This window comes from Candoia aspera, chromosome 2, assembly GCF_035149785.1.
Source record: "Candoia aspera isolate rCanAsp1 chromosome 2, rCanAsp1.hap2, whole genome shotgun sequence".
NCBI classification, from domain to species: domain Eukaryota; kingdom Metazoa; phylum Chordata; class Lepidosauria; order Squamata; family Boidae; genus Candoia; species Candoia aspera.
This window is the reverse complement of record NC_086154.1, coordinates 135,091,974-135,107,614: the sequence shown is the minus strand read 5'-3', so window position 1 is coordinate 135,107,614 and position 15,641 is coordinate 135,091,974. Positions and strand designations below refer to the sequence as shown.

The following is a 15,641-nucleotide window of genomic DNA, read 5'->3' as shown; positions in this document are numbered from 1 at the left end:
TCAGACAATTAGACAAGGCCAAGGGAACCCATCTGCACAAGGATTAATTATATTCACAGGCATGCTTAACATTCAGGAATATGGAAAGCCTCTGGCCCAGAGCTGAAAAATAAAGTCCTATCTGTACCAAAAATACAGTTTTCACCATTCCATTTTATCTTATCACTAGCAAAATGCTGCCTATTGGTTTGGCAGTGGGAGGAACATGTTTTTTTGCAGAGTTTTCTGAAGGTACTACAATTTATTTCCATACCTTGTACACCCTCATATCATGTGGCTATCTGCTTGCCTGCTTTCCATGGGGCTCCTCTTGATAGAGAAAGGATTTCTAATTATAATCACTGAAATTGCACTTGTGAGATATATTTAAAAGGAGAAATAAAAAAGATCCCTGGAGATCAGATAGCAAACAGCTCAATAAAACTGTCAGGCGAGTTTGATGTGGCAATGAAATGAAGTCTTTGCTTGAAGGTATTGGGAAAGGGAGTAAAAATAAAATTGATAGTATTGTAATATATCTATAGTGCAGTTTCTAGAGTGGTAACTGTGTTGGCCTGTTGCAGCAAAAACAACCGAGAGTTGTATTCCACCTTACAAAATAAGAGTTTCATTATAGTAGGGGCTATGATCCATGATAGATTATCTTATGATAAATCTTTTGCTTAAAAAATATTGGAAATTCTTTGTGGTGATAGGGGTGATGGTGATTTTAATCTCTGGTACAGTGGTTTTGGGGTTCTGTACATCATCCTGGACTGGCATCACGTTCGTCCCCAGAATTGTAGAGAGACATGGCTCCTCACCGTGGGTCCCCTAATATTGGCCCACAATATCATTGGTGAAAAGTCAATCAGTGGTTTTGCCAACCCCTGTTGTGTTTTCTCTGCCTAATTTCCCAGAATCCCTCTTTCTACTTCACACAGAGTTGTGGAAGAAGTTGCGGCAACACCTTTTCAGATTAACAAATTGTATGAAAAGGCATAAGGTTTCACGAACTGTAGCTCACTTCATCAGGCGCAGTGAGGTGGAATCCCTTCCAAATGTCAATTGTCCAGGGTTATTGCTTCAAGCTTTATTTGTAGCCCCCTCCCTACAAGGCACGGGGTCTTTTGCTGACCTCTAATAGATATAAAACCAACCCACCCATCCACCTCTGACAGACATGGTAAAAAAGCATTACAGTGTTTCAGAAGTTGTGATGGTAAGGGAAGTGCTGTTGCCATTCTCACATGTAATTTCTGTGATACCAATTCCATGACCGTGGCATGTAATTCTTTCAGTCTCACATGTCATTGGAACCTAAAACAAGTCATGAGGTTGTTTCTTTCCTGAGATATTCACATGATCCCAATAGGACGACATCTGCCTGGGCTCCCCCGGCCCCGTCGCCTTTTGATCCTGCTTTGCAGCTCGTTGGTCAGAACTTTCACCAGGACTGGAACATGCAGTTTTCAAAGTCATACCAGGTTCATCTTTGACATTTTTCTTTTTCATTAGATCTTTGACCTCTGATACTGTCACCTGTGGCAGCTTTTAAAACTGCCCATCTAGGAAATGGGAACTTTCCATGCACTTCAGCCTCAAAAGCAGATCAAAGCTTGTTCTATCTCTTTCTCTCTCTCTCTCCCTACACCTGCCCCCCCCTTTCATATGTGTTGGCTGTTTGGATTCAAATGCAGAACATAGCACAGAACCAAGCTACAAAATAGGGGATCTCTTCTTTTTATCCAAAATAAACTTAATAGAATGGAAATAAAAGTACCTTGGTAGCCTACTTAGACTTTAATTTTTAAAATGTGTGTGTTTATCTCTTGATATCTCTTCATGTCTATACTTTGTAATACTCTGTTTATTGTTGGTCTAGTGGTTAAGGCACCAGGCTAGAAACCAGGAGCCTGAGAGTTCTAGTCCCGCCTGAGGCACAAAAGCCGGCTGGGTGACCTTGGGCCAGTCCGTCTCTCTCAGCCCAACCCACCTCACAGGGCTGTTGTTGTAGTGGGGAAGATAGGAGGAGGGAGGAGTATTAGGTATGTTCGCCGCCTTGAGTTATTTGTAAAAAAAATAATAAAGGTGGGATAAAAATAAAATAAGAATAAAAAATAAAATATATACGGAGATGGTCGATGCTGTCTCTTTTTCCTTGCATGACTATTGTTTTTCAAGGCATGTTGGTTCTGTCTTGTTTCTGCCTCAGTTGGCAACTAGCTTTTCTTAAAAATCCAAACAATCGTATACATGTGCAGGCATATTTTCAGGTGCAAAATACATCTCTTTGCATTTCCCCCTAACATTTTCTATGTCATTTCTCTAGTCCACCCATTGTATACACCATTTTCTCCCAGATAGGTATTTTATATACGTTTTTTTCAGTCGGAGACCTATATTGCAGCAATTGGAGATCAGAAACCCAAGGCTAGTTTCATTTCCACTCCTACCTGAATACAAGAATGGCAAATGCTAAAATTGGTACAGTATATTTTCTCCCCTTCCCCATTTATCACATTTATTAGATATAACATAGTATTGTACTGTATCCAATTTATACGAATGAAGATCTTCTTAAAACGAGGCATATCAAGATAGGTTCTGTTTTAGTTGTCTGTCTGTCTGTCTGATTATTTATTTATTTATTTGCAGGTTTTCCCAGTCAAAAGTCTCAGGGTAGGTTGCAACAGAGTAAAAAAATAAAAAGGACAGTTAATCATCCTAACTCCACACATGGATGCCATGAACGATCAATGAGGGTTAAAGGCTCAGTGGAGCACAGGGATCTTTTGGTGATCTTTGAAATACTGTGAGGATGCTTTATTGTTGATAATAATAAGTTAGAAGCAGGCAGAGGGGCATCACCGTTTCTCCTTGCAACTGCTTTGACCAGCTGGGTTGGAGGCTTTTTTTTTTTCTTCCTCCTGTAGTCCAGCAGTCCTGTGAGATAGTGAAGGGAAGCACCATCAGTTTGCTAATCCAATGACTGGCTGGGAGAACCTTTGTCCTTCTTCAAGCCCAACTGCCCTGGGTGGAGAAGAAACAGGTGCAAGTGCTCCAGAGTAATGGTCTACTCTGGACCTCTAGAGCCCATTTCTGCCATAGCTGGCCATTATAGGACTAATGGCATAGGAAAACAATGGCCTGGCTTTGTGCATCTGATGAAGAGAGATACAACTCACAAAGGCTTATGCCTTTGAATAAAATGTGTTAGTCAGAAAAAGTATGACCAGATCCTCTTGATTTTTGGTACCATGGATTAGCCCAGCTTTCCTCCAACAGTGTTTGTGCTCCGTAGTGGCCATGAAATATCTTCCCATAGAAGATTGGCTGCCATTACCTGCAAGTGACTGCAGAAGAACAGGGAACTGGGGTGCTGATGGCAGTAGGGGAGTTTTCATCAAAGCTGTGTAATCATGTAGTTGCTGACTGGACAGATATCCCAGCATGAACGTGGACTGCTGAAATCAGCCAGAAGAGCTAGCCAGTCCATAACACAGGCTTCTGTACTTGCATGGCTCTGATGGAGGTACTGCTTGCCTCCAGAATTGCCTTGGACTGGCTCAGGAAAAAAAATCAGACAATAGTTTAATTCAAATTAAACCCAAAACTTTGCTCGTTATGTAAAATAAATATTCAGACCACAAATCTTGGCAGGGAAGAGCTAAGTCTCATCATTTATGACATACAATTTTGCTTAGAAAAATTCCTGATTTTCCATCTGTTTCAGATACCAGTCCTAACTATGGAAGTGGATACTCAGGGGAAACTGAGACCCTCACAACTTTCAGCTGGGATGACCAGAATGTACGCAGGGTATTCATCAGGAAGGTAATGTCAAAGGAATTAAAACCAAGCCAAGCTTACTCAATCAGTAACAAGGAAGATCAGCAAGCTGCAAGGGATTCGTTTGTTTTATGCAAGTCAGAAAGAAGGCTAAGATCAAGAACAGGTTTCAGAACAAAGGCAAAGCATCAGATAGAATCAGAATCTAAAGCAAATTCCAGAAAGAGTCCAGTCATGAAGAAGGGTTTCTGAAATCATAGCCAGCTCCAAGGCCCATGGGCTGCTAAATGAAATCAGAGCTCTTAAAATTACACTCAGCCCTCAGCCCATCTAGAATTCCTCCTAAGCATAAAACTCTACTCCAGAGCGTACTTTTGCTCATGCCTATTTCTTAGTTTTAGATCTGGATCTTCAGTTTCCTCCAGTTTCCGGGGCTTGGTGGTATTCCAGCTAATTCTGGTGAGATGCTGCTAGCCACATGAAGTTTTGAGCCTGTAACTGTGTCTTCAGTTAGATTCAGGACTGTTAGGCCTAGGTTCAGGACTTTGTAGGCTCAGTGGCTCTCTGAGACATTCACAGCTTATTCTCTACGAGGACTCCTTCATAGGAGGTGGCACCATCACCTGTGGATCTTGTCCTCATCATCCCAAGATTCTCCATCACATAAAACAGTCACTTCATGTGGACATCTGTGCACATGAACAGCCCCTTTACACCAATATTGACTACATGGCCCTTATGGAGATGGCCAGAATATGACCATTTAAAGAGATTATAATGTGTGAACTGCCCTGAGAAAAAAATGGGTGTCAGAACTAGGTAGATAGGGTCTGGCTGGCTTCTTAATTATTGAGACCTCACAAAGAGAATAATTGTGGAGCATTAACCAGGCTGATATATATCCTGTTTCTTTGATATTAGGTTTACAGCATCCTTTTGCTTCAGCTCCTTGTTACAGTCAGCATTGTGGCTATCTTCACTTTCTGGTAAGTCTCTGTCCTAGCAACCCTGCCTGGCAACAAACCCTTTGCCCCTGGGTTCCTTTTCTGGTTTGCTTATTTGTTTTTCTAGTGATGTTATTACTCCCATATTCTCCTACTCTACATGTGTAAAATGTGGAACTAAACATGTAGAATTTTCTCATAAATGTCTGTGTAACCCTACCCCCATCATACTTCTATACTGCATGACTTGATTATGTTTTATTTTAATGCATGTCTGAAGCATTAAAGAATGCTGCTCAGAAATATTCAAATCATAGCATCCCTTAAGGGATGTATTTTTAACCAAACACTAAAATCCAAATTTATCTTGAAGACTCTTGTAAGTCAAATGTGGTGATCATTCTATTTTGTGTTTTCTGTTAGCCATGACGAGCATCAATGCCTGCTCTTCCTAGCATTGCAGAAAGGCAGGCAGGCAGGCACTGAACTATTTATAAAAGCATGTTTAGAAGGACAATTAGGTCAACACGAAAATTCCTTATTTTTTTCTGAATTTAATCAAGCCAGATGCTGGTGACCTTGACCTGAATAAGGTTGCATTGAACACCTTTTTAAAAAGTGTTTCTTCAGACAGGATCCCTAAAGCTAAGTTATTAGAACTAGTACAGCTCAAGGGTCACTTAAATCAAATTGCCTTTAGCATCAATAATAAATTGACAATACTCAAGCCCATTCAGGCCATTTAATCAACTGTTCCCTGAAATGAAAAGCAACTTCTCTGGATCAAAATAAAATAAAGATATCAATGGCTGGTTGTGAGGGAGCCTCCACTTCTATATAGGCTGTGTGTCAAGTTGAGCAGCAATGTTCTCTCTTCCTTGTGGACTAGAGGGATTAAAGGTGCCTGATTAAAGGTTTGAGGAATCTATGCTTCTTGACGTATGGTAGGCCAGAGCTATCAGATTTGGGTTGCCAAAATCCCAACAACCGGTGGATGGTAGCAAAGAAACAAAGATAGCTCTCTGCTTCTGTTTAGTGGTCACCTATATTTCCAGTCTAGATTTGGTAACTCTAACATAGGAACACAGTCTACAGCCATACCTCAGGGAGCAAAGTGCCTTGTAGTAGCCAAGCATTGGATGTAAGTCAGCCTCATGGCTGCCATGATATTAAAACCAAGGATCAGAGCCTCAGCTCAGAAGAATGAGCAGGAAGATCCCAAATGCAGCCTGGTTGCCTTGCCACATTTCAAAATCAAGGAAGTAATTTGCTTTTGAAAACTCTCCTGCCCCCCTTAAATTCCAGCCATGCTATTCCACCCCTTGCTAATATAGCAGCAGGTATTAGCTATTATACAGGATGCTAAGAGCATTCAAAGCGGCCCTGAACCAGAGATAATATCGTGATCACAGCTGGCATGAGCAACCAAGAGCACTGCCAGACATCCACATTAAATGCTATGTTCCTGTCTGTGAGTTGTAGAAAAACATACAGCATAGATTGCACTGCCTTAATTGCTAATTCCTATACGGTTCTTACTGGTATAATGCAGAATAAGTTAAAGAAAGCAATTAGTGGAGTTCCTGGTCCTTATTACCCTTCTAGCATCAGCTGCAAGTGGGAAGAATACCACTGATCAGTCCACTTAACATGTAGAGGGTCAAAGTACAATGCTAAGCAGGTATTTTAGAGCAGCTGGTTTAGCCACCTGTCAAATGGCTCAGCTAACAGGTTGCAGATGTACAGATGCAACACATCTTTTATCTCTCAGTTGGGCTGTTTCTCTACTTGGGTCTAGCTCTCTTTTGAAAGACCAGTAAACCCATTTCCAAGACTAATCCGGCTGATAGGTCACAAGTATGGAGGAGCAGTCTAAAGTGGGAGGGAGCCATCAATAACAAACCAACTCTGTCCTCAACAATTGCTGTAGGGAATGGCTGACAAGGAGTGTGTTAGCCCTCCCTGGTAGACCAGACAGGAAACACGACCAGGTGAGCTACTTCTACTTTATTGTTAGGCTACCTTAACAGAATCTTGCAAGTCTGAAAGTACAGATCTCCCACCATTTTTAACACCTGCCAAGTTAGGGTGGATCCTTTCTAAGTTTCTTTCTCTGCCCATTACTCAGTTGTGGGCTCCTCCCCTTTTTATGTCCCTAGGCAGCATCTCTCCCTGCTCCCCTCCAGTCTTCCAAGGTCATTCTCACACTCCATTACAGAGTGGCTGTCGCTGGAGCACCAGGAAGTGGCCTGCAGATTAGGCAAAATGGTGCCTTCCCCCCAGTAATAGTAATAGTAATAAATAGAGTAAAAGTACGTCCTTGCGAACTCCCTTGTCCATGAAGTAGCAGAAATACACTGATTGGCAACAGAACCCGCAGCGCACAGCTGGCAGAACTGGGCTCTTTTCCTCATTTAACTTGACCTGTGCAGGAAAAAATAGTGGGGTTTCACACCCTTTCGAATTATGGCTCAAGCCATACTTAAAAAATAGGTCTAGCCTTCTTTGCAAAGAGCTCTAACTTGTGTACATTTGGACAAGCCCTTCAGAATGGGCCAGTCAGGCAACCAATAGGCAGAGAGAGATCTGGATGGCAGCCTGGTGTCTGGTCTCTCCTGCAGTCCAAGCCAAAATGGCCAGGAGAGCAGTGGCCACAGCAGAATAAAGTGGCTAACAGTTCATGGGCAGATCCCAATTGCTCCCCATGTCATCAGCCACGTTACCAGTGAAGAACGCTGGCTGTTAGAAGATGGAAAGGACTACTTTAAAACCAGAAAGTCTAGATATGATTTTAAGCTTCTTCTGTTGTGGTCTGGGGATGATGGCAATGTTATATAACTGGGGCATGTTCATGCTTAGAGGGATGTGAGGATGAGCCCAGAGAGCAACAGTGAGGATGGAAAGAAGAAGAATGAAGGGGAAGAGGCAGTGGTGGGAAGGAAAGCTGATGCCTTCCTTCTCCCCCATCCAAATTATTGAGAAGTCATGTTCAGGGATCAAGGGCTTTGGCGTTCCCTATTTTGTTCTTGTTCATCCAACCTCTTGTGTTTTTATTGCAGTGAACCAGTTCAAGGATATGTCCAAGCAAATCCAGCCTGGTATTGGGCTTCCTAGTAAGTACAGATTTGATCTCAGAGATTATTTGTACGTCAGCTGTTAATGTGGCACCTTTTAGGGGATAAGAAAAAATACCAAACGCTATACAAAATTACCCTATAGCTTCTTTTTTTTTTTTCCCAAGGAGAAGGTGACATGGACTGGCCTAGCCAACCAGGATCAAAGTGTAAAACTGGTGACAGCCAATTATATTAATTTTTTTCTGTGGCTGTATGTTGTTTGAGGAGTTCAGTCTGGTCATCACGTCTATATTCCTTTATTTATTCTGCCTCTTTACTCAGAGTCATCCACGCTCAGTGCTTGAAATGGGGGAGGGAGAAAGAGGGAGGGACAAAGGGCACATGGCCCCACTGGTTTTTTATTCCATATTTTGCTGCAGATTCTTTTTTTTTTTAAACAAGGCTTAAGGACAATCCTGCTTTGACTAAGATTGGTAGATTTCAGAGGATGGAGCTTGGGCTGTTCATTATTCTTCCACATACTTTTTCTCTATGTACTTTGACCACTGTTTCTAGGATTCTCTAGGGCAGTGTTCCTCCACCTTGGCAACTTTAAGATGGGTGGTGGCTGGCTGGGGAATTCTGGGAGTTGAAGTCCATGCATCTTAAAGTTGCCAAGGTTGAGGAACACTGCTCTAGGGAAAGAAAGAGAATCCTGCCCATCTTTATCCCTGCCTTCTGTGATTAGAGGCCTAGGAAATCTCAGAGCTGCACCTGTCCAGTTTGTGGGACTGGCCACCTTTTCAATCAATCAAACCTTTATTGGCATTATCAAAGCAATAAAATACAAAAGGCATTAACATATCATGAGAGTAACAAAGAAAGAATGATACTCACTGAAAAATTTAGTATCGCTCTTCCTTTCTCTCATGATATGTTAATGCCTTTTGTATTTTATTGCTTTTATTGCTTTTCAGAAGCCAGAGAAGAGGCTGAGTGAATAAATAACTGCAAACAAACTATGGGGGACAAATCATGCAAAATTCATGGGGCAAAATTAGAGAATCCTTTAAACAATAACAAGAGTAAGAACTTTAAGAAAGGAAAAATTATTTAAGCAAGGTGCATACCTACAATCTGTAGTGCTGTTATTAAATGTTTCAAATGTTCATGCAAGTTTGGGAAATCTGGGCCCTCCGAGCTGCAACTACTACCATTCCCAATCTATATGGAAAAGGGATGCTGGGAATTGTAGTTCAGCAACATCTTCAATACTCACTTGACCTTCCCTCAGATGGGAGTGGGACTTGAAGAAGAGCCTGTATCAGAAGTCAAGTAGAGCTTTCATCAGACCAGCTCATATGGAACAGCCAGTTCTTGAGATGTTTTTGTTCCAGGTTAATTTGCAGGTCAAAACCCTGATATTGGCCTGCATAAACTGGTCTTCCAGATCCATCTCCACAGACAAGTGTTTCCCCATTTCCTCTAATTGCAAATTTAGATGGAGATGGATGATAGCTGTGTAAGAAATGCAGACTGAGATACCAAAGGAAGGCACCAGCTTTGCAGTATGAAAGAATCTTAGAAGGAAAAAACTAAGTCCAGTGATAAATGAGCATGCTGGGAAAAGAAAAGTGGGAGAGAAGAAGAATGGAATAGCTTATTCTGGAAGAGGGCATGTTTTGTTTTGCTGGAAGTCTCCCTTTGCACCATTTAATGTCAGTTCAGGCATTCGGGCTTTCAGTGGAATCAGTTCCTGTGATGACCCAGGAATTCCAGAACCTCATGGGTAAGGCATTCCACCCACATACATCGAGACTTCTGTCCTTGATGGCTCTGTGTGCAAACTTAGAATGCCAATTCTGTTGGGGTGGTGGGCTCTTTGCCAGCTTTGAAGCTCTGGCAGGTACCCAGATTGGCCACAGTTCAGCTGCTGCCACGGTCAGTTGGCATATTCAATTGCCAGTCATCAAGGGGAAATCAAAGATAGGGAAATGAAGTGTTCAGTATGGACAAGAGGCATCTAAAGTGGTAGAGAAAGTCCATTCTGGCAGGAAAAAACTATGCCAGCCATGAATTCATTATCAAGGTCCAATAGCAGCAATAGAAGATGGGGAATTTCTTTTACCATGAATAGTGGCCTTGAAGAGAGAATTTAGGCAGGTAAACTTCTTCATATACGCACAAACACACTTACCCCAATCAAGGTTTCCTCTCCATTTCCCAAGACCCAATAATATTCCATTCTTCTCTGGAGAAGTTTTGGGGTGGGGGTGGCAGGAATCAGTTAAACACTCAAGGGAAGTATAGGGTGGGATGGGACAGAGCACGAATAACTTGGGTTGCTAGATGCAAAAGAAAAATTGCAGCAGGAGTAGCTTGCGTGACAAGAGGCTTGCTGAATTTTCTTGTTCTGCATAACTATTCAAGGTGCAGTACTTCTGTCCTCTTCTACAGGTCCAACTTTTCACAATTGCTTTGATTCTTCAGCCTAATGGCATACCACAGCCTGAGTATTGCAAATGTAACTGGAAACCTGCCTTCCCATTAACAAGCCGACTTCCTTACCAGACAGACGTTGACTGTCTGGGGAGCAGTTTAAGGTTACATTCTATTAAACTTTATCTGTGGAAAAATACTGGTGGAATGTTTAGGTTCTCTGGGGAGTGAGGGTTAACCTCCTGTTCGCTTTTGAATTAGATGCCTTGGGTTGCTAATAAATCTCCATTGCATTTTGCTAGTACATGGATGGCCTTTTCCTACCCCTGTTAGAACTGAAGTGGGGAGGAGGAATTTCTATTTTCTGTCCCTCCAAGATGGAGTCTGGGTCTTAACATAAAGCTTAAAGGACTTGGAAAATATGTGCCAAATTAGCCATCCACTTGAAGGCTAATTCTCTTTAGCTCAATATCTCTGTTGGGAGATACATAGAGAGACATAATTATAAATATATAGATGTGTGTGCGTGCCTTCTAGTCACTCTTGACTCCTGATGACCACCTGGACAAGTCCATACAGTTTTCCTGGCAAGGTTTTTCAGAAGTGGTTTGCCCTTGCCTCTTTCTGGGGGCTAAGAGAAAGTGACTGGCCCAAGGTCACCCAGCTGGCTTTGTGCCTAAAGCAGGACTAGAACTCACAGTCTCCCGGTTTCTAGCCTGGTGCCTTAATCACTATAGCAAACTGGCTCACCATATAGAAATATAGACATTTGCAAGTGCAAGACTAACAGTCTTTTGCCAGAAGACTGTTTACTGATCATGGGAATTGTAATCTAACACTTCTGGAGGACACTTGAGTATGAGATGCTTATATAAAAGTACAGTATCCTCTAGAGCTGAACAAATCTTTTGAAAGGCATATTTTGGACTGCACAGGCACATGCAGTAGGAAGCTCCTCTTTTTACCTCATGAAAGCAGCCGCATCTTTTGTCAGCCTTGTGCAGCTGCTCTGGTTGTCTGCGGTACGGTGAGTGTAGATCCACAGCACTTTCTCATGGCTATGTGGGCATATGGATGGGAAATACTTGGAACAGCTTTCAAAGCCCGGCTTTTCAAATTGCTAAATTGTTCCAATGCCTACATTTGAAAAACCTGCTTCCATAGGTTTCAAAGCATCCCTTTCAAAAGAATTGTGCTGCCCTAAGATCCACATATTGTGGAACAGTGCTGACCAAAACTGCAGACCATATAGTCCTGCACAGAGGTAAACCTCAGCAGAACCGGCCTTGGGCACATAAACTGAAGGAGAGGGCGCACTATTATTTTCTCCTCTACCGTAACACAAGGACTGGACTTTGCATAGGATATACTTCCAAACCTGTTCCACAAATACCTGTCTTCCTCACTGCAGAAAATGTGCCATAATGTTCACAGCAGCAGAGATCAACATTGTAAAAAAAGGCAAATGTATGGGAGGTGGGAAGGGCTTGTATAATTTGAGGCATAGAAAGATGCTGCTCCCTTCCTCTTGCTGGAATCCGGTATCAGGGCTGGGACAGGGCTAGGTGAACAAAACATCTGACATGGTAGAAGACCATTGTTGGATCAGAGGCCAAGAGCAGCTGTTTACTTAATTTTATAGGAGAAAAAATTCTCACAGAGAAGTATTTAGGAACACCATTAGGGAGGGGATACTTCCTGATCTTGGTGACACCGGCCTATTTATGGGCCTTCTCTCTTTCTTGCATCTACGTAGTTTCAGCCTGAAATCTGTTTTACTCTCTTTTGTTCTGGTGATTGCAGTAGGTTACGATGGAAATGTTATAATTTATCGTTGCCTTTTTACTGTACAAAGAATCACTCCGTCCAGTATTTATAGACTGCTTTTTTCTCAGAATTTGTTCACCAAGGATCATCTGTGAAAGAAAAAAAGAAAGAAAGATGCTTAAGACTCAGAGCAACAAGAGACAGGATTCCCTCTGCTCCCCTTGGTTCACTCTCTCTCTCTCTCTCTCTTCTCTCCTCCAAGTGCTGTTTTCTTTATCACCTATTTGATCCTTGCCTGCTGCTCTGGACCAAGGTAAAATTACGCAAGGGGTTTGGACTCTTTGTGCTGGGTCGGTTGTGTCTGGGGAGGAGACTCTGCTGCCGTGGAAGGGTGGATATTCTAACATCACCTAAGCCAGTCTCTTTGGCCTGTCTAAAGAGCCAGATAGGGCCACCTAGGTTTTTATGGGTTTGCTTCCTTCTGGGAAACAGAGCAGAGGAGGTTACAAGGTTTTTGTATTATTGTTATTGGGATAATTAAAAATGCAACAAATAAACTGTGTTCACTTACAGGTGAACAAGTTGAGCAGAACAGGAAGAACAAGAACAAGAACATAGACCATATGAGTCTTCAGATGAGCATCAGTTTTCAAAATAGGTCTAGATTTTTCTTTGCACAAGCTCTCCTTTGCCTGCCAGCCATAAAATTCAGCCATCTGCCTCTTTGGGAGCTGAATCAAAAACATCCAAATGGTTTCTCCAAATCCTCAGGGTAGCAGTTGAAGGCATTCAGTGCATAGTAGCCACCAGCCCTCAGTGCTCTTTTAGAACTGCATCTTGTATCCATAAATGCTCAGTGAAGAAATGCTCTCATCATTTAGTTATTAAAAAGTTTAACTAAGTCATTATCTTTTCATTTGTAAGTCTAGGATAAATTTCTAAATGGTTAAGATTCAGGACCTCTGTTCTAACATACACATAAAAATAATCTGGGACGGGGAAAAAGTGGGTGAAAGAAGGAAAAATTCTGGAAGGAAAAACAAGGAAAAAACAAGAACAGCTTCAGATAATTAACATGACTAGCTCAGATTCTGTCTTTCAGTTGCATCAAAAGACATTTCCCATATTTCAGTGCTTTGCCTTGGCATTTCATGATGGGGAAAATTCTCTACTCTGTGTTTGTGTATAAATAAATAAATTACATTATCTGTTATACAATAGCTTAGACAGAAAAGAGAAAGTTCTCATTCACCTGATTCCCTTGGTTGAAAGGACTGATACATCTCAATACCTTAATATGTTGGCTATATTTTATCCAAATTGGGCTGGCTAGCTTTTCAATCAGCTGCAACTGCCCCTTTAATGGTGGCTCAGCTCCATCTGCAACTATTAGGAGGTGATGGTTAATTTTCATGCCATAAAAATGTTTCACCCACTAACTCCTGCACCGTAGGCTTAACTGTAATTCAAGTGAAGCTGGTGCCTTAATATCAAGCTTTTTTATGTACTAGAGTTCCTGCAAAATTGTACTTGCTGTGGCCTGATTGTTCTAATTGCTGTGTTGTTCTTTAATGATCTTATTATGCAAGTTAATGATATACAACTTTCCTTTCATGGTGATGCACTTTGGATAACCAAGTTCACTTGGCTTCCTTTCATTGAATTCACAGGAGGTACTTCCCATGGAACCTGATCCTCCTCAGCATCTTTGTAAGTAGCACAGTCACTGCTGGGACTGTTGTTCAGCCATGGGGGAGTTTTACAGCACACCTCCCCCCTAATCTGTAAATTCAAAAGGCTAAAGAATTATTGTCCATCTATTTCCAACCACCAGTAATTATGGCGTGCACTGTCAATGACAACCATCCAATGGATCAATAAGGGATGTATTGTCAACTTCTGAAGATTCCAGATTCCTGCTCCTCATTGGTGTTGCAGATGAACTGAGAGCATCAATAGTATAGGAAAAATTAACAGGAATAGCAGGAGTTTCATCCTCACTATTGTGAACCTGGCCTGCATGTAACTATTCTATCTAAGGTGTCTATGTAACACCTTCATTAACTTTAGTAATTACCCAGTTATGCACAACTCATGTGTCACAAGTCCAGCTACAGCATGATAGCCTCTTAGGAAGACCTCTCCTTTGCCCAAAAAGTCATTTACTCTCTTCCCTTATTTTTCCAATAGGAGACAAACAATAGAAAATGGATGGTTATGGAATATGGTAGACCATAGAATGTGGTCTTCCAGCTTAGTTGTGAATGTTGCCTTGGGTAGGCTCAAAGAATGATATCCTTATGGTTTTACATCATTTTTTCTTCTTAGCCTCCAGCTTTTGCTTCTGTAGTAACTAAAGATCTTTATTTTCACAGACTCTGTCCATGGCCTACCTGACAGGAATGCTCTCCAGGTAAGTCCCCATACTAGGCATCTGAATAACTTGCTCTCTCTTTCTGTGCTTATATTTCTCTCTGGCAATTTTTCTGTAATCACTACCTCTGAAAATCGAGCCATACATCAAACATATAACTTGATTTTGATTTCTAGATTTTCTCAAACTATAATTTTTCAGTTCCCCAACTGTAGCCCAAATCTGTATCCAGTAATCAACTATATATCAATCAACCACCTTTTCCCAACAGGGCTGAGCAGCATTTGCATTGTATCTACAACATTAAGGAAAGTGATAAAATTTATTTAATCTAGCTGGTATGTAGTAGTATTGACACAGGATTTTAATATATATTTAATACATTTTATTAAAAGTTTTACAAAGAACATAAAAATTAACACAAACTAATAAAGAGTAAAAGGAGCAAAGAAAGAAAGGAAAAAGGAAAAGGAAAGAAAAATGCAGAAGGAGAGAAAAGAAATAGGAAGAAGAAACTTCCAATTTCTTTTGCAGCAAATATAAGTACTATGGTTACAAAAAAATTCTTCACTTTTTTCTATTATCCAGGTTTTTTTTCTAATCAAAACCACAACTCATAAGTGATTTTTTTTCCGTTTTGTGCAAAAAGTCTATGAGGGGTTTCCAGTCAGCCATAAATGTAGATATTGTTTCTTCTCTAATCGACGCAGGATTTTTTTATAGACATATCACGACATGATACTCTGTTTTCAGAACTAAGCCCACCCTCTTCCCACAGTATTTTATCCCAATGTTTTTTCCATTTCAAGAAAAGAAAGTTAGACTGCAGTTCAAATGAACTGTAGTTGTTTGGCAGGTAGGGAAGACAATCTATTAAAAGAGTACAGTAAGTGATTGGGACAGAATTGCAGTCAAGCTCACCCATTTTCTCCTAATGTGGAATCCTTTTCTGGCTTGCACAGAAGCTAGTCAGATAGAAAAACTAATAATAAAGCCCCAAATACTAATTCTATACTTATTTATTAAACTCTCATTTTTAATTCTCAATAAAGGCACTCATAATTTGATATCGGTTGGCCAAAGCTTTAAGATTAAGAGCATTTCCCCTCAGCTGAAAGGAAAAGGAAAATATTACAGTGGTTATTTTTATTTTTCTTCTGTTAATTTTTCTTGCTATTTGAAATCGTAACTGTAAAATTGTTTTATAAATTGAAATTACTTTAACAAGTTATTCATAACTCTACTAAATTATAGGACTTTTTTGGGTAAACATGTATATCATTGTACTGT

At 40.9% G+C, this 15,641-nt stretch overlaps 1 protein-coding gene across 1 annotated transcript in view; it reads left to right on the top strand.

The window, feature by feature from the left end:
• Positions 1-15,641, top strand: part of FAIM2 (Fas apoptotic inhibitory molecule 2) — a 49,383-nt gene that overhangs the window by 14,459 nt on the left and 19,283 nt on the right. The window contains exons 3-8 of the mRNA XM_063293764.1: positions 3,716-3,816; positions 4,693-4,757; positions 7,775-7,828; positions 12,240-12,290; positions 13,648-13,687; positions 14,353-14,390. Coding sequence (XP_063149834.1) covers positions 3,716-3,816; positions 4,693-4,757; positions 7,775-7,828; positions 12,240-12,290; positions 13,648-13,687; positions 14,353-14,390 — 349 coding nt within the window. The remainder of the gene's footprint in view (positions 1-3,715; positions 3,817-4,692; positions 4,758-7,774; positions 7,829-12,239; positions 12,291-13,647; positions 13,688-14,352; positions 14,391-15,641) is intronic.